Raw genomic sequence first — 24,513 nt, forward strand, 5'->3', positions numbered from 1 at the left:
ATATTGTAACCAGGTTTTTTTGTGGCATTGGTGCAGTAAAGGCTTCTTTCTGGCACCTCGACCATGCAGCTCATTTTTGCTCAAGTATCGTCGAATTGTGCTCCTTGAAACAACCACACCATCTTTTCCCAGAGCAGCCTGTATTTCTCCTGAGGTTACCTGTGGGTTTTTCTTTATATCCCAAACAATTCTTCTAGCGGTTGTGGCTGAAATCTTTCTTGGTCTACCTGACCTCGGCTTGGTATCAAGAGATCCCCGAATTTTCCACTTCATAATAAGTGATTGAACAGTACTGACTGGCATTTTCAAGGCTTTGGATATCTTTTTATATCCTTTTCCATCTTTATAAAGTTCCATTACCTTGTTACGCAGATCTTTTGACAGTTCTTTTCTGCTCCCCATGGCTCAGTATCTAGCCTGCTTAGTGCATCCAAGTGAGAGCTAACAAACTCATTGACTATTTATTCACAGACACTAATTGCAATTTAAAAAGCCACAGGTGTGGGAAATTAACCTTTATTTGCCATTTAAACCTGTGTGTGTCACCTTGTGTGTCTGTAACAAGGCCAAACATTCAAGGGTATGTAAACTTTTGATCAGGGCCATTTGGGTGATTTCTGTTATCATTATGATTTAAAAAGGAGCCAAACAACAATGTGATAATAAATGGCTTCATATGATCACTATCCTTAAATAAAAGCCAGTTTTTGTTGCATGATCAGTCATATTTTCAAAATCAATGCCAAAATTTCACAATTTCTGCCAGGGTATGCAAACTTTTGAGCACAACTGTATATATAATTTTGGTCAGACTTAAGCTTTTTTTAAAATGTACAAATTCCATAAAGGCTATACCATCATATCAATATTTTGTCTTGAAATTGCATATATTATATTGCATATATACTGTATATGTTATTACATGTTTGTTGTTTACATGTATAATTGATATGCTGAACAAGTGTTAAAAGTACTGTCTCCTAAATAATTGGGGTGGACTGCCAATCACGGGCACCAGGGCATTGGACTTTTACTGGTGGGCTGGTCAGTCGAGTAGTGGGCCACTCAAAATACTTAAAGTGTGATGAAACAGCACTCATAAGCCACACAGCATATCCGTCACCAGCCGCACCACCGGTCGGACGTCAAAACGATCATGTGGGAACATGTGGGCCGGATTGGCTGTATTTTTGAAGGGCCGATTTTTACTCCCAGTCCAGCCCTGGCGCATATAAATGAGAGTGAAGTGACACAGCCTTTACTGCAAGTGTATTATGTGTAATTACAATTAAATGTCTGTTTCTTGTTGTTTTTGATCAACTGACTGTCAACCACTAATTTCAGATCAAAACTATTCATATCACAATTCCCTCAGAGCACCATAATAATAGACCAAATGGAACTATTAAAACATCAGATAAAGTATGTTTCATTGATTTTTATTGTGTTAGTTCATATTGTCATTTGAAGAGCATTTGGTCTGGGTCGGGCTGAACAAAGAGGAACTCTTCCACTGGAACCGTTGATCCAGATTTCCAACAACTGTTTCTGCAAGTGTACACCAGAACTGTTCCAAACTCCAGTGCAGTCTCTGAGAAAGTCAATGGAATTTGTAAAAAATGAATACAGATCTAAAACATACTATAATAAAATTACCTATAAAATATTGCAAGTGTTTACATGCACAATCTTAAACTGACAACGTGTGCAAATGCATTAAATGTTGATCATTTATCGTGGTAAGGTCATAAACGTTTAAGCATAAACCGATCGACACAGATTTTTGCCCATTGCCCAGATTTCGTGTTGCATGCAAACACCTTTACCTGCGTTGTTGCCAGCTTATCCAATGTGTGCAAGTGCTGCAAAATTTACAACAATAAAAAATTTCTTTTTTTTTTAAAGATTATCTTCATCTGTACTACTAACCTGAATTTATGTCTGCACTACAGAGTAAGCTGACCAATGCAGGCATGAGCTGAAACTCAAAAATTCTCGGGCTGCCACAGTTACCACAGCAAGGCACCATTTGATTAAAATTGGAAGGTGGCTCCATTATAAATAGAGGTGATCCACTCCAACTGTATGTATAAGGTGAGAGGTAACACATTTGATTAAAACATGAGTAATTAATTCACAGTAACTTAAAAATGTTTAGTCACCGTAACACTTGTTCTGGACAAAGAGAGATTTTCTTCATGAATCTTGTGAACACTTCATCTCCATGCTTGGCTTTGGCTTTCTCATATTCCTCTGGTGCTTCTGCACTTTCACAACTGAAAAAAAGAAAGAAAACACAGGATGAACCAAAAATATAAAAACAGAGTTGCTGAGTTAACTACACGGGTTAATTTTTTAATGAACAATGGACAGTTCTCACCTCCTAATCTCTCCTACAATCACTCCCTCTCTTTCCTCATACTCTCTAAGCAGATTTTTTTCATGATCTGTATCATGAAATCCATCTAGGTCTGTTTCCTCCATAACACTAATGTAAAATGGCTGGAAAATTGGCATTTCGCTGGGCTGGAGGGTGCTTTTATGATCCACACCTCCATCAATGCAAAGGCCTTCAAGCTTTCTACTGACATCCATTCCATCATTAATACTGTCGGTTTGCATTTGTACTGTGTCTGCACTGGTCTGTGCACTGCTTTCTGCAATAGTGTCTTGCTCTTCATCATCCATTCCCCAATCATCAGCTTTATCACACCAGTCTGTTCTAGACATTGCAGATTCTTTACAAAGTGTGCTTTTGTCATCCTGGCTCCCTGATAACGCTTTGATTTCCTCATCCAGGCACTGGGAGCGCAGGACAATCCAGCTAGATGTTTAGAGGCGACATGGTCAGTATGCGGCAAAATAAACGTTCTGAGTAAACTCAGGAATGATAATAATATCACATTAAAAATCATGGCTTGTTACCTTTCTGATTTGCCATAACACTGTGGATTGGCGCAGGTGAATATATTGATGGTTCTGTGGTAAAGAGAGGCTGCAAGAGGGCAGTAGACTTGCACAACATGTGAGAGACCTCTCTGGCAAAGTGTGCACATGGGATGTTGGAGAGTGATTATGGGATGAAGGTCCTGAAATGATTAAAAATACAATAAAAGCCACAGGTTAAAATAACAGTTTTGGGTAACTTGTTTTCATGATGGTTATTGAAATGTCTGTTTGGCTAGTAAGGACAGAATTTAGTTTAAGTGCCTGCTCTGTATGTAGTTGAAGAAAACACAAAAAAACTATAGAAAAACATCTTCAAACAACGATAGTGGCAAAACCTATTTTAGCAACATATTGACACAAATGGGCAATTGTACATCTATTAAAACCCCTTAACTCTGGGGGCGCTATATTGCTAAATAAGTTTACGCTTAAAAGTTTACGTTTCCATATACATAAGTCAGGCAAATGAGGTATCATTTGAAAGCTTAGAATCTGAACTTTTCTGAGATAACCATCACTACTGCATTTATGTTACTTAAAATTACAAAATAAGGCCTCAAAACATTTGCGTTGGAAAGCAGCGCTCTCTAGAGATAATGGGGTAGAAATATTTATATAAAAATAAAAGTCCTTCACATAGCATCGAAATGGACAAATCATATATCTAATGAAAGGTCTCACTCTCAGGAATGTGACTCCAATGTTAATTTTGTTGCTCCGATACCACAGTTTGAAAGATTTTCAAAAGAATCACAAAGTGAAATATGATTACTTTTAGTCATTAAATACAAACGTCTCATTTATGCTCCGATAACTGCTGCTGTAAGCCCCAAATAACTAAAAATGTTATATCTGCTTTTACCTTAGGCAGTTTTCTGAAACATTAGCCATTTGTCTGTGAGCTTGCTTGGCTGAATTATCTAATATTATATCTTAGATGTCCAGAACAAAATACGCCATCCAGCAGGAAAATAACGCAAAACAAATCATCAGAAATGTTTTTGACTATTGATGATAAAATGTTATATGTCACCACAAAGAGGAGGATCTCAGCTTTCTAAATTTGACAAATTTTTGCAATTAGTCCACAGTATGTGTGAATGGTGAATCTGTAAATTTGAGTGTGAAAAATTGTGGGCGGCAGCACAAAAATGCAGTTTTAGGGGTTAATATTTTCTTCAAATATAATTTAGCCGTAAGTGAAAAGAATTTTGCCATCGTAATCAGTATAATTCCTAGTGATATATTAGCCTTAACCAGAACTTTTTAAACACATAATATAACTTTACAAAACGTTGAACCTCTAGTGAATGGCCTCTCTATTTAATGCTATTACAATGTAATAATGCAGTTTAATAATAAATTATATATATATATATATATATATATATATATATATATATATATATATATATATATATATATATATATATATATATAATTTATGCCTTTGTATGCTGTGTTGTGCAATACTGACCTCAAAACCTATATTGAAACTCTTTAAGAAATCAAGGATGTAACCACATATTCAGGATTGGGGGAGACCAAATGTAATTATTTAATAATCAAACATGGGAAAAACCCATATCAGTAGACCACTATTATGAATATGGGGGAGGGGGGCATGTCTCCCTCAGTGTCTACGGTGGTTATGGCGCTGTAAGGAATGCAAAAACGGTAAAGCTGAAACATTTAAGACTTTTTCAACTTTAGGTAAATGTCCTGCTTAATTTGTTTTATTATTATTTTCCAGTTACTGTATACGTTACCATTTATACGAACGTGGACCTAATAATTCAAATAAGCTGGGGTAACACTTTACAATAGTTAAGTAGATTAGTTAACATGAACTAACAATAAAAAAAAAATACTTCTACAGCACTTATTCTCAGTTAATTCTAATTTCAACATACTAGTACATTTTTTATTACAAGTTGTAAGGCAACATTAGTTAATACATTGTGAACTAAAATAAACTAACAATGTACAACTTTTTATTTTAATAAATTTTATAAACAAATCTTATAATGTTCACTTTAGTTCAGTTAGCACAACAAATCAGCAGACATCATTTCGTTCGTGTCTCAAAGAAGGTGACTGTTAATATTATTATTAGGTTGTGTGTCAGGCTGGCAGTGACACGAAACTAAAGCTAAGGGCAAACGACTCAATGAATCAAAGTTCAAAAGAACCGAACCAGGAAGCTTCTGAGCCATAGTCAGACGCGTTATCCGTTGCGTCACTGCTCCGAGATACAAACTTAGCGTACAGTTGGGTTATTTAGCAGCAGCATTGATTCAGATATTATATTAATATTTCTACATATCTGCACAGGATTAGTGTTTACAATATGCTGTCTCAAGTAGCTCAATTAAAGGTCGTTTGTAATTATCAACCCAGACTAATTTTACAGAAACGAGTTAGCATAGTTAGCCACCATAGCCGAATTTGAAGCAGATTATTAAATCTGGTATTTTAATATTTACTTTAGCGAGCAAACCAAATCAACTGACATCAATTCTTTCATATGGCTAAGCAGTTTATAACTCACTAGAAGTTTAGATGTCAGAAACATTCTTTAGCTTTCTTTAGTTAGCATATAAGCACTCAGTATATGTACACATTTCGATTAGGTAGTTTAATATAAGTAACATTTCTTTACCGGACTATCTCCAATTTTGTTAGTAAAATACGACGTGTTTTTCTTCTTGTCAATAGCTCCATCGCAGATTCCTATGAGAACTGTCTCATGTACTGTTGTTGACATTATTCTTGAGCAGAAATCTTCAGGCTGCTGGCCATGTGCTTCTCTGAACATGTGGCGACTACAGTTGACACTATTATTGAATCATTTTAATGTTCATACTCTTAAAACGCGCTCTCCTCATCTAATTGATACTACACACATAAATATAGTCTATGTTGAATCGAAAACATAAGGGGCAATAATGTTAGAAGTGTGTTATGTAACATTTAAATTAGATACTTGACACACACTTTTGTTTTTATGACTAGTAAATCAGAATCAGCTTTATTGCCAAGTATGCTTACACATACAAGGAATTTGTCTTGGTGTACAACAGTGAACAACAATACAAAAACAGCAACATGACTTTTAAAAAATAATTAAAATTGAATAAAAAATAGATAATATTGAATATATATATATATATATATATATATATATACACACACACACACACACACACACACACACACACACATATATATAAAATCAAATCACTTTTATTGTCACACAACCATATACACAAGTGCAATAGTGTGTGAAATTCTTGGGTGCAGTTCCGAGCAACATAGCAGTGGTGAAAGTGATGAGACATATACGAATTTACAATAAACATCAGATTAACACAACACAATTAAAGTCTAATATACACATAATTACACACAACACAATATACAAATAATAACATACACTGTACAGTATACAATACACACAATACAACAAAAAAGTATATATAGTATATATAGAATGTACAGTAGGTTGTATTGTACTGTATTGACATTCAGGCTGTCGGTTGATAGTAAGTTGTTAAGAGAGAATATAATAAAATAATAATATAATTTATGACAGTCCGGTGTGAGATATAAGAGTAAGAGTAATAAAGTGCAGTGCTGATGTATTTGATCGTGGGAGATCAAGAGTTCAAAAGTCTGATTGCTTGGGGGAAGAAGCTGTCATGGAGTCGGCTGGTGCGGCTCCTGATGCTGCGATACCGCCTGCCTGATGGTAGCAGTGAGAACAGCCCATGGCTCGGGTGGCTGGAGTCTCTGATGATCCTCCGAGCTTTTTTCACACACCGCCTGGTATATATGTCCTGGAGGGAGGGAAGCTCACCTCCGATGATGTGTCTGGCAGTTCACACCACCCTTTGCAGTGCTTTGCGGTTGTGGGTGGTGCTATTGCCGTACCAGGCGGAGATGCAGCCAGTCAGGATGCTCTCTACAGTGCAGGTGTAGAACCGTGTGAGGATGTGGCGGTTCATTCCAAACTTCCTCAGCCGTCTCAGGAAGAAGAGGTGCTGATGAGCCTTCTTCACAACGGCTTCAATGTGGATGGACCATGTGAGTTCCTCAGTGATGTAGACACCCAGGAACTTGAAGCTGTTGACTCTCTCCACTGGTGCTCCATTGATGGTGATGGGGCTGTGTTCTCTGTCTTTTCTTCTGAAGTCCACCACAAGCTCCTTTGTCTTACTGACGTTGAGGGAGAGGTTGTGCTCCTGACACCAGTGTGTCAGAGTCCATTGTTTCATCATTGTCAGTGATCAGACCTACCACCGTCGTGTCATCAGCAAACTTAATGATGGCATTGGAGCTATGTGTTGCCACACAGTCATGTGTGTACAGAGAATACAAGAGTGGGCTGAGAACACAGCCCTGCGGGGCTCCAGTGTTGAGGGTCAGTGATGAGGAGATGTTGCTGCCTATTCTAACCACCTGGTGTCTGCTTGACAGGAAGTCCAGGATCCAGCTGCACAGCGGGCTTTTTTTCCAGGTGGGAGAGAGCAGTGTGTATTGTAGATGCAATGGCATAATCAGTGGAGTGGTTGTTGTGGTAAGCAAACTGCAATGGGTCAAATGAGAGAGGCAGCACAGAGCAGATGTAATCTCTGATTAGTCTCTCAAAGCATTTGCTGATGATGGGATATATATACACATACATACATACAAACACATACACACACATACATACATACATACATATATATGATGAATATATATACATAGATACATACATACATGCACACACACACACACACACACACACACACACACACACACACACACACACACACACACACATACGTAGTGCAAATCTAAATACAAATCGGTTATATAAAGTGCAAGGGAATGTAATGGCAGAAGAGGTAGGATGTGTTGGATAATATAAAAAGACTGAGCTTTCTACATATTTATAATAAAATATGTCTTTGAATTAATACAATACACTGAGTCCTTGTATGTACAAAGGATCAGAAGATTCTAGGTTCGACTCCTGGCTGGCTCGGTTCTTCTGAACTTTGATTCATTGAGTCGTTTGCCCTTTGCTTTACGTATTTCCCAGGCACTTATAGAATCACGTTGCAGGACAAACATACAGTAGACGGAAGTGAAGATTCAAATTCATTTAAGTCGTTGCAGGTGTCAAGAACAGTGATTTGATACAACTGAACTCATTCATTTTACATTTGAATACGTTTCACCACATCAGTTATCTTCATTTGCAGTTATGAAGGAAATCTTGTAAAAACGAATTCTTTGCAGATATGTAGAAATATTTAAAACGTTAATAGCGTATCTGAATCAGTGCTACAGCTGAATACCTGTGAATAACTGTGTGTGCTTTGCTCGCATATCGGGCCAGTGGCGCAATGGATAACGCGTCTGACTACGGATCAGAAGATTCTAGGTTCGACTCCTGGCTGGCTCGTTTCTTTTGAACTTTGATTCATTGAGTCGTTTGTCCGTATGACTATATTTCCCAGACAAACAGGGTTGGTATAGTTGTAAAATGAGTCCCATTACAAAATATATTATATCATGTAGAATTTAATTGGTAGAAGATTACATTATATTACTCAAGGTAATTAATTTATTCCCTCAAAATGACCCCAAAAGGTTACAAAAAACACGTTTATAAACATCTTAATAGTTTACTGTACTGCTTCCAGTAATCATTCTCCAAAATTCCATTTCAATGCCTCTCTCAAGTTGTGCAGTTCTACTGACCTCTCGCGGCGGTTCTGAGCCATTGATTCTGAGCACAAGACAAGACTGAAATGGGAACTGGTATCACTGTTACTTTTCTAAAGGCAGGAGTTCCTGGATCATTCGTTCAAAAAAAATAAAAAAAAAAAAAAAATAATAAAATTAATCCGACAAATTTAATCGAAATCACAAGCGGTTATTTTCTATTCAATGGCAATGTCGGCTGAAATTCAAATAGATTGAGGGTTTCATGGTAAGGGTCTTGCTCAATATACTTGATCAAATATTTAATAAAACACTAAACAATATGACCCGATGTCAGTTTTAACTAAAAAGTTCTATTAGGAAAATTTTTTCTTTTGGATATGTTTTTCCTTCATAAACGCAAATGAAGATAACTGTAACTATTCCTTAATGAATAATTTATGAATAATAATAATTAGAAGAAGAAGAATCATATAAAAATATATAACTTTAAATAAACACAGAAGAAACACTTGTGCACCGAACGAAATGTTTGTTATAACACCCGCTGCAGCATCGCTCTTCTGCTGATTGGTCAATTCCTCTTTGCAACTAGGTAGCGACACGCGCCTCATTGGTCAATTCCTCGAAGAATCCATTTAGCGGTACGGGCCGTGATTGCAAGCAAGTAGGGACACGCGCCTGATTGGTTAATTCTTAAAATATTCTTAGTAGCGATGCGGGCCGTGATTGGGCTATTTCTGGATATCTCTACCAGAAATTAGCTGTACTGACAGGTTGCTGGAGGCGCCACTGACCCAATACACGAACTGAACGTACACTTGCAGTATTTAGCTGCTGCATTGATTCAGATACAATATTAATGTTTCAAATATTTCTACATATTTACAAAGAATTTGTGTTTACAAGATTATGATTTTCCTTCATAACTGCAAATGAAGATAACTGATGTGGTGAAACGTATTAAAATGTTAAAGGAATGAGTTCAGTTGTAACAAATGAACTGTTCTTGACACCTGCGATGAATTAAATGAATTTGAATCTTCAAGTCCGTCTACTGTATGTCCTGCAACGTATTTCTATCATTGTCTGGGAAATACGTAAAGCTAAGGGCAAACGACTCAATGATTCATAGTTTAAAAGAACCGAGCCAGCCAGGAGTCGAACCTAGAATCTTCTGATCCGTAGTCAGACGCGTTATCCATTGCGCCACTGGCCCGATACGTGACTCATGTTCACAGCCGGAAACTCTGACTATAGTGTTGATGGAACGGCGTTATTTTATTATATCTGCATGGAATTGGAAGTTTCTCAGTTGTCAAATGAAAACGAGGATTGAATTGTACCTGATCCAAAGGAAGTTTATAGCTAATAAAGAAATCTTCATTACAGACGCTAGTTATTGTTGTTGTTAGAAACCTAGCTAGTATATAACAAATCTTATAATGTTCACTTTAGTTCAGTAAGCAAAACAGATCACCAGAAATCATTTCGTTCGTGTCTCAAAGAAGGTGACTGTTAATATTATTATTAGGTTGTGTCAGGGCCTCGAACTAAAGCTCTGGGCAAACGACTCAATGATTCATAGTTCAAAAGAACCGAGCCAGCCAGGAGTCGAACCTGGAATCTTCTGATCCGTAGTCAGACGCGTTATCCATTGCGCCACTGGCCCGATACATGAATTATATTCACATACATGGTCAACGCTCTTGTTTTATTATAAATCCTAATTTTTTTCTAATGTTTTAAAATGAGAACTGATGCGTGTATTGTACTTGAACCATATGTAGCGTATAATAAATCAACGTCGCTTAAACTTACCAACGTTAGTTATTGTTGTTAGCCACCTAGCTATTCAACAGCAGCCTATTGAATCACTTTTTAAAACGAGTCTTATAATTTTCTCTTCAGTTCAGTAAGCAAAACAAATCCCCAAACAGCATTTCAGTCATGTTTCGAAGGAGATGACATATTAATGTCATTTAAATATTTTAAGGTTGTTAAATGTGTATGTAAACTGTAGATGGGTCCATTTAGCCTAAAATATAGAGGCACTAAATTACTTCGTCATAATGAATAAGAAATAGTGTAAATGGAACCCCAGAAGAATTACAGCGACAATGAAAAGTTAAATGTGTTGCCAGATTTACGAAAATAACACACTAAGTGCGAATTTAAAGTAGTCTATACTAGGTTGCCTTGTATAGTCAAAGTTTGGCTTCAAGAGGAAAGAGATTATGATATCTAAAGTAATGTAAAAATTATAAAAAATAAAATAAAATACATTTTATGTTTGAAATTGTATTACAGCGGTAGCCATTTATATTAGTTTATCTAAATCCTAAATATCGCTTTGATCTCACCTTGGATAAAAAGAAAAAGATCATTCTTACTTTAAATCTCACAATTGTGTCTATGTCTCACAATTGAGGATTTTTTCCTCTCGTAACTGTGAGGTTATATGTCGCAATTGTGACTTTATATCTCACAATTAAACATTTATTCTTTGCAATTTCACATGTAAAATGTACGAGATTTAAAATCACAATTGTAAGATAAAAACTCATAATTACCTTTTTTATTTTTTTATTCTGAGGCGGGATGTGGCTTCATACAAATCTGAAACACAAATGTCCCTTAAAGGCTATTTTAATATATTGAACCTCAAGAAACAATTACATTCATGTTTTATGCCTTTTATAGGTATCTTTAGGTTGGGTGCGTTCGCAAATTTCATACATGTGAAAAACCATAATATCGTAAAAACAATGTATGAATAAAGCCGCATTTCAATCCCATGTGTTCAAAGGAACAAAATTGTCACTTCTGGAAAAATTGTAGCCACTGTTACTCTTTTATTTATTTATTATGTATTTTTGGGGGATTTTCTCCCCAATTTGGCATGCCCAATTCCCAATGTGCTCTAGGTCCTTGTGGTGGTGTAGTGACTCGCCTTAATCTGGGTGGCAGAGGATGAATCTCAGTTGCCTCTGAGTCTGAGACTGTCAGTCCATGCATCTTATCACATGGCTTGTTGAGTGTGTTACTGTGGAGACCTAGTATATGTGGAGGCTCATGCTATTCTCTGTGGCATCCATGGACAACTCACCATGCTCCCCACTGAGAGTGAGAGCAACATTATGGTGACCATGAGGAGGTAAACCCAATGTGACTCTACCTACCCTAGCAACTGGGCGAATTGGTTGCTTAGGAAGCCTGACTGGATTCACTCAGCATGCCCTGGATTTGAGCTTGTGACTCCAGGTGTGGTAGTCAGCGTCTTTACTTGCTGAGCTACCCAGGCCCCCCTCTGTTACTCTTTTATTAATAAAATATTGCGGTTTATAGCACACAGACAAACAACAATGTAAAGAAGTTGTCTCGTGTCTGGAAGCGACAGCGTGTCACACAGTTCTGGGAGCACTATGTGTGTGCGTTCCTTCTTCCTCACTGATCTATATATATAACTGGATCGCTCACAGAATTCTAAACTGCCAGCAGTAGGTGAAGCCACCGGAAGTGCTCTGCCGGCCATCTTACCATCATCGACCATCAAAAGACGAACTCTCTCAATATGACCCGATGTGCGGCATTTAACCGCGAAACAATGCTTACTAAAGGATGTGGCAAAAGTGCCCACAGGTTGTAATTTATACAGACTAAGCACAAATGAGTCGTTATCACCATGTAGAGTGGGCATAACAATCATAATCTTTAATAATCAACAGTAAAAATACAACGTCAAAGTGTATAAATTACGCCTTTTTTAAAGCAAAAGTATCCAATAGCGACATGTGCAGATTTTTACAGGATGGAACGTTTCTCTGCCTTCATAGTTTTAACCTGTTGATGCTCATTGACCCCACCTGTGTGTTTGACTTACCTTTGCTTAAATGAGTTCACATTTACTATATAGTGTGCTGTTCAAAATTGTTCCTAATGTTGACAAATTATACATTTGTATAATTTGTCAGCATTATTAACTCTTTTTTTGACTAGATTATATAGTAAATGTGAACTCATTTAAGCAAAGTGACATCAGTTCTGGGGGGGTCGGGGCATGCACATCAGTAGGTTTTAAAGTTATAATCACTGAGATCAGTGATTGTTAATAAAAAGCTTTGTGTGTTGATATTGTAACCAGACAGTACCTCTTCAGAATAAATCCAGAAGAACCAAATAAAAAAATGTTCAGTATGCAGTATGTACATGAATTTACCTTTACTTAATGGAATTATCCCATGCATTTGCATTCATTTCTGGAATATGTACATACAAGCTTGTGAGCATTTAATTATTTCAACAATCCCCTGATCTATTAAATCATAATCAGAAAGAGGTTTATTGACATATGCACACTCAAGGAAATCATACACACACACACACACACACACACACACAAACACACACACACATATATATAATATATATATATATATATATATATATATATATATATATATATATATCTATATATATATATTTGTTCAATAACAGAAGCTTCCAAGTACACACAAAAATTGACTATTAAACTGAACAATACAATAAAAATTTGAAGATTTGTGGGGACAAATCTGCTAATGGATTTAATAACAATCCCACAGCAAGGCAATTTAAGTCAGCTTTCAAAAGAATGGTAGCAAGACATGCCATCAGAGCTAGTGGCAACTGTTCTCCACCGGATAGCACAGTGATACTGGAGGCAAAACCTTCTGATATGCTGGCATTTCAGGCAAAGTGACATTCAGCCTGAAAAAGAAGACACAGTGAAAAACATCACTGTAAGTCTTCCCAGCTTGTCCATGTTCAAAGAGGCTGTGGTGGGGTACATAGCAGGCTTTGTAGTTAAAACAACTATGAAGAAGATTCAGTGCACTACCTGTTTATCAGCACTCAGTGTCGAGAGCTCTTCCCAAGATGAACACACTGATCGACATTAAGTCCCGAGTTGGACTTATCAGACCGTCAGACAGTGTCCTGAAAGTCTGCAAGACAGCTGAGAAATGTATTCAACAGCACACACTCACAAGGCCCATCTCTGTCCCCATAAAGGTTCTGGAACTCCATGGTGGTTCTGCATTCAAGGAACTTGAGGCACACATGTTCAACCTAGAACCATACAACAATCACATCTTCATACTCAAAGTGCATTGCAGAAAGCTGCACTAACATCAGGCTCCACTTCATTGCCAAGAAAACATGTGCTGCATCACACTCCAAACGGTTTAGGAAAACTCTGGGCAAGCTTGTACTGAAAAAAAATAAATAAATCATTAAGATATAAAGCTCAGGGGCTGGTTGCACCAGCTGTACATAAGTTACAACTTAGCCTAGTTGTGGCGTAAATGGGCACTAAGTCACAATTTACGCACTACTAAATATTTGAGTGTTGCACCATTAAATTTAGGTAGAAAGTAACCCTACGTATAAACTAAATATTTACGGAAGACTCCGACCAGGCGTAACTGATGGAATAAAAAAGCAGACTGATATTTTATGACATCAATGAGCTCATGTTTTACATGACAGGCATCAATCATTTTGACATACAGTATGATGTTGACATTTACGAGAGAGAGAAAAAAAACAAACTTACTTTTAAGTGGCTCTTCAGCATGAAACCGATCTAACGGTGCAGTTTTCAGGGTGCGTTGCCCGGTGTCATGTTTCAACATTCAAAATATATATAGGATATTAAAATGAATAAATGTCTGTTTTTCCAGCCTGTTGTATTAGTATTTATTTATCACCCCTTATTTATTTTAGATACAGTTCCTATATAGTGTTATTTACACAGGGCAAATGTACCATTTATCAGGTCTACTTTTATTACGTATCGTATTTTAATGGGGATATAATTTATTACAGCTGACAGTTACGTGAACAAACAAGGTTTGAACATCAACCGTAACAACATCAAACTGAAATTCACGGCTTTTTAACACTTCTGTATACAAATTTTAAGGCTGCTTATTGGATCAATATAGGTAAACGTCATATTATGCGACTACGTATTACTTTACGGAGAGCTTACGACCTACTAGTTAAGTCTTGCCTTAAGAACAGGTGGTGCAACCAAATTAAGCACTGAATTAGTTACAAACTAACTAGTAGTTACTAAGCCCTTAGTGTGAACTTTACATCCCAACTTATGTAAGACCTCACACAGCTATTTACTCAAACTCATGTCCTTCCAAACCTGTATGACTTTTTCTGTGGAACACAAAAGATGATATTTTAAAGAATGTTTTTGTCCATATAATGAAAGTCGATGGTGACCAAAACAAGCTATTTTGCTCACCATTTACTTTCCTTATATGGAATACAAAATACCTTATTTTTTTGGGTTCTGCAAAAGAAAGTCATATGGATTTGGAAGGACATGAGGTTGAGTAAATGATGACAGAATTTAGATTTTTTTTCCTATTAAAATTAAAAGTTATAACTGTCTGAAACAGAGTAATTGTATAAGACTATTGTTATACTGCATGCTGCAAAAGTATCTTCATTGCAAATAAAAACAGATAGTATAATCTTTTTTACTCAGTTATTGTTGTCTATTCTCTTACCTGTTAAAATAGCTCTTCAGTGAAGCCAGGCTGACAACTGTCTCCTCATACAACTTTTCCTCTGTTGCAAACCAATTCCGGTTTTATCTAACATTCAGTTGGATGATTAATGAAATCCAAACTGCAAACTTACCTTGTTTAACTTCTACAGTATCCATGTGCTCCTCGTCAATTCCAGTTGACCACTTTAGAAATTATGCCCGTGAGCTGGGCCATATTCAGGCCTGCACTGCAAAAAGTACAAATCATACACGGAGAATTAATGCAAGCCCATGTTATATTCATCAGTTGTATCACCGGTGTTGATCTGCAAATAGATATTCAACTTGACCAAAAAAGCTAACTTGGTAAGTTATACTGTCATTCATTGTGGTTATTTTCCTAAGCTAATGTTAGCTACATGGCTAATATTCATTTAGCCTAAGAAAATAACCACAATGAATGTTCAACCTAATCAGAAGTTACAAAGCATAATTATGTATTCAGAATAAACACTTTAAAGCCTGTTTGAAAATGTCTACTGATCTTACCTCAGTTTCTTAAACTTGAACTACTGAGGTAACACGTGCACCGCTGAAGGTAATGCTGCTGCAATAAAGAGTAACATAACATGCTCACACTGAGAATAAGCAGGGGGAAAATAATTAGAGTCCAAATAAATAACTAATTACATGTATTGGAAGATTGCATTGTGATGCTGTATATACAGACTTCAATTTTTTTTTTAAAGTGACTGGATGGGTAAAAATTACTCACCAAAACAGATGATTTCCCATTGAGACCCATAGGAATACAGAATGCTAGGGAATACAAAGATGGCAGCGCAGAAGCTTCACTGTTGTGACGTCATGAGCAATCCAGTTATATATATATATATACAGATCAGTGTTTTTCCTTATGTCTTTACCATGCAGATCTATAATATATTTTTCAAAAGTGTCAATAAACTTGCTCTTTGGCACAGGTCAATTTGTATACCGTACACCGATATTTCAGGATGACCAGAAAAACATTTCAGATGTGATGACTGGTTTGCTGGTTAGTTTAGTTATGAATGAGTTATTCAGTCACATGACTTTTTTGATGCACATCTTGTATTTTTAATAAATTTAATAGGAGTTTATACAGTAAATGTGTTTCAATCTTAGTTTATACACATTTCTTCTTCATCTTTTTTTTAATCCCCTTTTCTCCCATGTTTGGAATGCCCAATTCCCACTACTTAGTAGGTCCTCATGTTGGCAAGGTTACTCACCTCAATCCAGATGGTGGAGGACAAGACTTAGCTGCCACAGCTTCTGAGACAGTCAATCCACACATCTTATCACGTGGCTCATTGTGCATGACACCGCAGAGACTCACAGCATGTGGAAGCTCATGCTACTCTCTGCGATCCACGCACAACTTACCATGTGCCCCACTGAGAGCGAGAACCACTAATCGTGACCATGAGGAGGTTACCCCATGTGACTCTACCCTCCTAGCAACTGGGCCAATTTGGTTGATTAGGAGACCTTGCTGGAGTCACTCAGCATACCCTGGATTCAAACTCATGACTCCAGGGGTGGTAGTCAGCATCAATACTCGCTGAGCTACCCATGCACATTTCTTATTGAATACAAAATGTATCCACCTCAAGCGAGAGCATACGTTTTTGATGCACATTTTGGAGATTTTACTCACTTCTTGGTGTTTCCATCCAGCAGTTTTTATGCAATATCCAAAAATGTGCATAATAATACATAGATGGAACCATGCAATTGGTGCAAGTGTGTTTTCAGCCAACAATGTTTTCACTTTAATTCCCAACTGCATTGTGTTTGGCAAATTATGATCAAAGGCGAACACACACACACACACACACACACACACACACACACACACACACACACACACACACACACACATATATATATATATATATATATATATATATATATATATATATATATATATATATATATATATATATATATATATGACGCATTTGGAAGTATCTGGCAACTACAGTTTCTAAGGCAAAGTTCACTCTTCCTCTTAACCAGGCCAGATAACATATTTTACTATGATTACCAGAGCACCTGTGAGCGCTCATTCTGCTTTAGTGGTACATACAGCATGGCAATGATGAGATCAGATTTGCTTTCACTGTGTATCCTGATTGCATTGACTCTTCCAACAGTAGTCAAAGCAAATGATGGTGAGTGAGAGTAATGTCTCATAATGCCATACTCTTTACATTTGAAACTGTCTTGTATGTTGCATTGTGTAGATGCACCAACTTTGCTTTGCAATTTCTTATGCTCCTCTAAAATGTAGTCTATATTTAATATATTCTTGATGTAGTCTATATTTAATAATCTTTGATAAAAAATCTTTGAGAAAAGGTACATTCTAGGACCAAATATGTCCAAATATCCTCTTTAAAAACATGTTTTGACAACCATTTTTTTAAAAAAAAGGTCAATGAAACACATTCAGGTAGACTGGGTCACTTTTTTACATTAATATTGAAAAGTGGCCCAAATATCTTGTTTCGCCATACACTATGTTTCATGAATTCAGTATTTAATATGAAGGTAAGGGTAAATTAAGTAACTGTCATCAAATACCCCATGAAATCAAAACTGCTGTCAGTCAATGTCTGTTAGATTTCATGCCATCTTTATGCAAGTGTACTCCTAAATGTTGACAAAAATAAATCTTTAGCAGATATGTGCATTTTAAATGTACAGACTTGTAGCTGCAAATAAAGATAACTGACGTGGTGAAACGTATTCAAATGTAAAATGAATGAGTTCAGTTGTAACAAATGAACTGTACTTGACACCTGCGATGACTTAAATGAATTTGAATCTTCACTTCCACCTACTGTATGTTTGTCCTGCAACGTGTTTCTATCAGTGCTTAGGAAATACGTAAAGCGAAGGGCAAACGACTCAATGAATCAAAGTTCAAAAGAACCGAGCCAGCAAGGAGTCGAACCTAGAATCTTCTGATCCGTAGTCAGACGCGTTATCCATTGCGCCACTGGCCCAATACGACAGTCAGGTTCACAGTCGGAAACTCTGAGTATAATGTTGATTGAACGGCGTTATTTTATTATATCTGCACGGAATTGGAAGTTTCTCAGTTGTCAAATGAAAATGAGGATTGAATTGTACCTGATCCAAAGGAAGCTTATAGCTAATAAAGAAATCTTCATTACAGACGCTAGATATTGTTGTTGTTAGAAACCTAGCTAGTCTTCTTAAAATATATATATATATATATATATATATATATATATATATATATATATATATATATATATATATATATATATATATATATATATATATATATTTATTTTTATATATATATATATTTATAAAAAATCTTATAATGTTCACTTTAGTTCAGTAAGCAAAACAAACCAGCAGACATCATTTCGTTCGTGTCTCAAAGAAGGTGACTGTTAATATAATTATTAGGTTGTGTCAGGGCCTCGAACTAAATCTCTGGCCAAACAACTCACTGAATCCAAGTTCAAATGAACCGAGCCAGCCAGGAGTCGAACCTGGAATCTTCTGATCCGTAGTCAGACGCGTTATCCATTGCGCCACTGGCCCGATACGTAAACCATATGTAGCGTATAATAAAATCAACGTCGCTTAAACTTACCAACGCTAGTTATTGTTGTTAGCCACCTAGCTATTCAACAGCAGCCTATTCAATCACTTTTTTAAAACGAGTCTTATAATTTTCACTTCAGTTCAGTAAGCAAAACAAATCCCCAAACAGCATTTCAGTCATGTTTCGAAGCAGATGACATATTAATGTCATTTACATATTTTAAGGTTGTTAAATGTGTATGTAAACTGTAGATGGGTCCATTTAGCCTAAAATATAGAGGCACTAAATTACTTCATCATAATGAATAAGAAATAGGGTAAATGGAACACCAGAAGAATTACAGAGACAATGAAAAGTTGCCAGATTTAAGAAAATAACACACTAAGTGCGAATTTAGAGTAGTCTATACTAGGTTGCCTTATATAGTCAAAGTTTGGCTTCAAGAGGAAAGAGATTATGATATCTAAAGTAATGTAAAAATAATAATAATTAAAAAAAACCATTTTATGTTTGAAATTGTATTACAGCGGTAGCCATTTATATGATTTTATCAAAATCCTAAATATTGCTTTGATCCCACCTCGGATAAAAAAAAAAGAAAAAGGTCATTCTTACTTTAAATCTCACAATTGTGTCTATGTCTCACAATTGAGGCTTTTTTTCCTCTCGTAACTGTGAGGTTACACGTCGCAATTATGACTTTATATCTCACAATTTCACATTTATTTAAATTTTATTAATTTATTAAAATTGTCACTTCTGGAGAAATTGTAGCCACTGTCACTCTTTTATTTATATATTTTTTATGTATTATTTTGGGATTTTCTCCCCTTTTCTCCCCAATTTGGCATGCCCAATTCCCAATGTGCTCTAGGTCCTTGTGGTGGTGTAGTGACTCACCTCAATCTGGGTGACAGAGGATGAATCTCAGTTGCCTCTGAGTCTGAGAACATCAATCCATGCATCTTATCGCATGGCTTGTTGAGTGTGTTACTGTGGAGACCTAGTGTATGTGGAGGCTCATACTATTCTCTGTGGCATCCGTGCACAGCTCACTATGTGCCCCACTGAGAATAAGAACCACATTATGGTGACCATGAGGAGGTTAACCCAATGTGACTCTACCTACCCTAGCAACCGGGGCAATTGGTTGCTTAGGAAGCCTGACTGTATTCACTCAGCATGGCCTGGATTTGAGCTTGCAACTCCAGGTGTGGTAGTCAGTGTCTTTACTTGCTGAGTGTGGCAGCGGGGGCATGGTCAAGCATCTCTCCGGAGAGAGAAAGTGGTAAGGGCGCTTACACCTGAGCTAAATTGTCTAACACCTGTCTCTAATTTCAGTGAGCACGGGGAGAGCAGCATAAAGAGAGCGACACAACGCTCAGTGGGGGAGACTGGATATGACAGAGCCGAGCCAGAGCAACGATTCCCGAGTAGTGAAAGTTATTTGTAGAAACAGTGTGTGTGTTAGTGTTTAAAGAGTGTATAAAGGTAACTGTAAAGTGGTGTCGAGGAAGAGGGGAAATAAAGCGTCACCTGAAAAAGGAAAACTGCTTCTTGTGTCCTCTTTTACACTGGTGCCGAAACCCGGGAGTGAAGTTTGGGTCGAAGATGGATGGAGGTCGTCCCGTAGAGTCCTCCCAGTTGGCGGAGATCCTCCAAGCCCTCGCCAGCCTACATCGGAACCACCAACAAACACTGCTTGAGCTCCGACAAGATCAAGACCGCCGGTTTGTCGAGCTCATGCATGCTCAAGCCGAGGACCGGCAGGTGATCCGGAGCCTCCTCAGCCAGGGGGCATCCTCAGCCGCGACCCCGGACACACCCACGCCGTTACCCCCACCAGCATTACAGAAAATGGGGGCGGCGGTCGACCCCGAGGCTTTCCTGGATTTGTTTGAGCGGACCGCCGAGATCTGGGGCTGGCCGCTCGGCCAATGGGCAGCCCGACTGATCCCACTATTGTCCGGGGAAGCCCAGCTCGCAGCTCAACAACTGCCAGCGTCGAGCCTCCTGGCCTACGGAGATCTAAAAAAAGCCATCTTGCAACGGGTTGGTCGCACTGCGGAGGAAAGTCGTCAACTCTTCCGGAGCTTGAAGTTGGAAAGCTCTGACCGCCCATTTGCCTTTGCCCAGCGGCTCCGTGACGCCCACCGAAGATGGCTGCTAGCGGGGGATTGCGACGTCCAGGGAATTATCGACCAGGTGGTACTGGAACAGTTCATAGTTCGACTGCCAAAAGGAACGGCGGAGTGGGTCCAGTGCCACCGCCCGGCGTCGTTGGAGGAAGCTATCCGACTTGCGGAGGACCACATGGCGGCGATCCTGAGGACGGAAGATCCCTCCTACCTTTTCTCTCCTCCCTCTGTTTCTTCCCCCTCCCCTCTCTCTCTCTCGTCTGCTCTCTCTCCAGGTCCCATTCCTGCCACACGCAGATGAGGAGGAACTCAGCCCCTGAGACCAGTTCCCCGGGTGTGGGAGGCGACACCTTCCCCTACTCCAATGCCCCGCCGCTCTCCCCCTCAGGGGGGGCGGCCGCTGATGCAAGTGCGGGCGTAGCGCCTGGGCCGGCCTGCTGGAGGTGCGGAGACCCGAGCCACTTCCGAGATCAGTGCCCTCTGATGGAGCTGGGGACGGTGGTGCGGGTCTCTGACCTCCCACAGGCTGCCCCCGACCGGGCCGGAGCGTACTGGACCATTTCCAGGTACTCACCAAGCGTTGGTGGATACCGGGTGTAATCAAACCACTATCCACCAACGCCTGGTTCAACCCGAGGCATTGGTCACATCCAAAACGGTGAAGGTGAAGTGTGTACATGGGGATATTCACAAGTATCCGGTGGTGACCCTGACAATTAAATTTCGGGGGAAAAAGCATAGAGTGGAGGCTGCGGTTAGTTCCCGCCTCACCCATCCGCTGATTTTGGGGACTGATTGGCCTGATTTTAGAGTTTTATTAAAGGGAATTTGCGCGGATGGGTCCTGTGTGAAAATAGGGAGATGTGTGATGTGCGATGCTCTGGCAGGGGAGGTGGAGCCGGGGCCGTCCTCGACAGCTCCACGTCATGATGATGAGAGAGGGGGAGAGGCTGAAGCCCCTCCCCTTCTCAGGGAATTCCCTGAGGGGGATTTCCCTTTGGAGCAGTCACGAGACGAAACCCTCAAACACGCCTTTGACCAAGTGAGAGTTATCGATGGTCAACGACTCCAGCATGACATCGCACTTTCATACCCCTATTTTGCAATTATAAATGAGCGGTTGTATCGAGTGACACAGGACACTCGAACCAAAGAGGATACAACCCAACTTTTGATTCCAAGGAGCCGTCGGGAAATGGTATTCCATCCCATGGCAGGTCATCTAGGAGAAAGGAAAACACTGAACCGTCTAATAGCCCGTTTCTATTGGCCGGGCATTGGCGGCGATGTCTGCAGGTGGTGTGCGGCATGCCGCGAATGCCAGCTGGTTAACCCACCGGCCACCCCAAAAGCGCCATTGCGCCCTCTCCCTTTGATCGAGGTCCCCTTTGAGAGAATTGGAATGGACCTCGTTGGGCCATTAGAACGGTCAGCACGCGGACATCGCTTTGTATTGGTCCTAGTGGACTATGCAACGCGATATCTGGAAGCAGTGCCTCTTCGCAACATCTCAGCACGCAGTGTTGCGGAGGCACTCTTCAAAATAATCTCCCGGGTGGGGATTCCGAAAGAACGGATGGCCTGGTGGAACGATTTAATAAAACCCTCAAAAACATGATTCGTAAGTTCGTGCATGATGATTCTAGAAATTGGGATAAATGGCTCGACCCCCTGTTATTTGCAGTACGAGAGGTCCTCCACTGGCTTCTCCCCATTCGAGCTGCTAAATGGGCGACGCCCACGCGGCGTGCTTGATGTAATGCGAGAGGCCTGGGAGGAGGGACCTTCAAACAGTAAAAATGAAATTCAGTACGTTCTTGATCTTCGAGCAAAACTCCACACCTTGGGGCAACTAACACAGGAGAATTTGCTCCAAGCTCAAGAACGACAGCGCCGACTGTATGACAGGGGAACTCAGCTAAGGGAATTTGCACCGGGAGATAAAGTGCTTGTATTGCTTCCCACATCGAGCTCTAAATTACTCGCCAAGTGGCAAGGACCCTTTGAGGTCACACGACGAGTGGGAGATCTCGATTATGAGGTTAAACGAACCGATAGAGGGGACGCACGTCAAATATACCACCTCAATCTCCTAAAATTGTGGAGGGAGGCGGTCCCCGTGACGTTGGCTACGGTGGTTCCCGAGAAGGCGGAGCTCGGACTGGAGGTGAGTTCAAAACATAAACAGTTCACCCCGGTCACTTGCGGAGACCACCTCTCACCGAGCCAACTCGCGGAGGTTGCCAGGTTGCAACAGGAGTTTGCAGATGTGTTCTCCCCTCTACCGGGACGTACAAACCTCATCCATCACCACATCGAGACCGAGCCGGGGGTCGTGGTACGTAGCCGCCCCTATCGACTACCCGAACACAAAAAGAAAATTGTTCGGGAAGAATTGGATGCGATGCTTGATATGGGGGTAATAGAAGAATCCCACAGTGATTGGTCCAGCCCAGTTGTTCTAGTGCCTAAGAGCGACGGGTCTGTGCGATTCTGTGTGGATTACAGAAAAGTCAACGCGGTGTCTAAATTTGATGCGTATCCAATGCCTCACATTGATGAGTTGCTCGATCGGTTGGGCACTGCTCGGTTTTATTCGACATTGGATTTGACGAAGGGTTATTGGCAGATCCCCTTGACACCAATTTCCAGTGAGAAAACCGCCTTCTCCACACCGTTTGGATTACACCAATTTGTGACACTTCCATTCGGTTTGTTTGGAGCCCCGGCTACGTTTCAGCGTCTCATGGACCGAATCCTCAGGCCGCATTCAGCTTACGCCGCTGCCTATTTAGATGACATCATCATTTATAGCAATGATTGGCAGCGGCATATGCAACACCTGAGGGCAGTTCTGAGATCGCTGCGCCGAGCGGGACTCACAGCGAACCCGAAGAAGTGCGCGATTGGGCTGGTGGAGGTACGGTATCTGGGGTTCCACTTGGGCCACGGGCAGGTGCGTCCCCAAATTGACAAGACAGTGGCGATTGCGACCTGCCCGAGACCCAAGACCAAAAAGGGGTGAGACAGTTCCTGGGGCTGGCCGGCTATTATAGAAGGTTTGTGCCTAACTATTCGGACGTCACCAGCCCGCTGACTGATCTCACTAAAAAGGGAGCTCCAGATCCGGTCCAGTGGACGGAGCAGTGTCAACGGGCGTTCACGCAAGTTAAAGCCGCACTTTGCGGGGGGCCGCTGTTACATTCACCTGACTTCTCTCTCCCTTTTGTTTTACAGACAGATGCTTCAGACAGGGGGCTGGGGGCTGTGCTCTCGCAGGTGGTGGAGGGGGAGGAGCGCCCGGTGCTGTACATTAGCCGTAAGCTCTCGTTAAGGGAAACTAAGTACAGTACCGTGGAAAAGGAGTGTCTCGCCATCAAGTGGGCGGTCCTCACTCTCCGATACTACCTGTTGGGGTGGGCCTTCACCCTCTGCTCGGATCACACCCCACTCCAGTGGCTCCACCGCATGAAAGATACTAATGCCCGGATCACCCGTTGGTATCTGGCTCTTCAGCCGTTTAA

General features: G+C 39.8%; 1 protein-coding gene, 1 long non-coding RNA gene and 5 other non-coding genes across 9 annotated transcripts; 1 reads left to right on the forward strand and 6 right to left on the reverse strand.

The window, feature by feature from the left end:
- Positions 1-1,432: 1,432 nt before the first annotated feature.
- On the reverse strand, positions 1,433-5,805 carry LOC127435665 (programmed cell death protein 2-like). Of its 2 annotated transcripts, none has more exons than XM_051689305.1 (6): positions 5,612-5,805; positions 2,926-3,089; positions 2,381-2,824; positions 2,163-2,276; positions 1,930-2,081; positions 1,433-1,591 (listed from the first exon to the last, which is right to left on the reverse strand). In XM_051689305.1, exons 1-6 carry the CDS (start codon positions 5,765-5,767, stop codon positions 1,461-1,463), a joined length of 1,161 nt encoding a protein of 386 aa, XP_051545265.1. In that variant the 5' UTR covers positions 5,768-5,805; the 3' UTR covers positions 1,433-1,460. The 2 variants fall into 2 exon arrangements, with proteins under 2 accessions (XP_051545265.1, XP_051545264.1); XM_051689304.1 differs by having other exon boundaries at positions 1,930-2,087; positions 5,612-5,804.
- A 2,526-nt stretch (positions 5,806-8,331) lies between these two features.
- trnar-acg (transfer RNA arginine (anticodon ACG)) lies at positions 8,332-8,404 on the forward strand. Its single transcript has one exon. It is a non-coding gene; the product is annotated as a tRNA-Arg (tRNA).
- Positions 8,405-9,813: 1,409 nt separating this feature from the next.
- On the reverse strand, positions 9,814-9,886 carry trnar-acg (transfer RNA arginine (anticodon ACG)). The gene has a single exon. It is a non-coding gene; the product is annotated as a tRNA-Arg (tRNA).
- A 380-nt stretch (positions 9,887-10,266) lies between these two features.
- Positions 10,267-10,339, reverse strand: trnar-acg (transfer RNA arginine (anticodon ACG)). Its single transcript has one exon. It is a non-coding gene; the product is annotated as a tRNA-Arg (tRNA).
- A 2,898-nt stretch (positions 10,340-13,237) lies between these two features.
- On the reverse strand, positions 13,238-16,039 carry LOC127435667 (uncharacterized). Of its 2 annotated transcripts, none has more exons than XR_007896279.1 (5): positions 15,993-16,039; positions 15,767-15,824; positions 15,370-15,465; positions 13,547-13,776; positions 13,238-13,416 (listed from the first exon to the last, which is right to left on the reverse strand). It is a non-coding gene; the product is annotated as an uncharacterized LOC127435667 (long non-coding RNA). The 2 variants fall into 2 exon arrangements; XR_007896280.1 differs by having other exon boundaries at positions 13,547-13,918; positions 15,767-15,821; positions 15,993-16,028.
- Positions 16,040-18,200: 2,161 nt separating this feature from the next.
- On the reverse strand, positions 18,201-18,273 carry trnar-acg (transfer RNA arginine (anticodon ACG)). Its single transcript has one exon. It is a non-coding gene; the product is annotated as a tRNA-Arg (tRNA).
- Positions 18,274-18,774: 501 nt separating this feature from the next.
- trnar-acg (transfer RNA arginine (anticodon ACG)) lies at positions 18,775-18,847 on the reverse strand. Its single transcript has one exon. It is a non-coding gene; the product is annotated as a tRNA-Arg (tRNA).
- Positions 18,848-24,513: the final 5,666 nt, after the last annotated feature.

This window comes from Myxocyprinus asiaticus, chromosome 46, assembly GCF_019703515.2.
Source record: "Myxocyprinus asiaticus isolate MX2 ecotype Aquarium Trade chromosome 46, UBuf_Myxa_2, whole genome shotgun sequence".
NCBI classification, from domain to species: Eukaryota; Metazoa; Chordata; class Actinopteri; order Cypriniformes; family Catostomidae; genus Myxocyprinus; species Myxocyprinus asiaticus.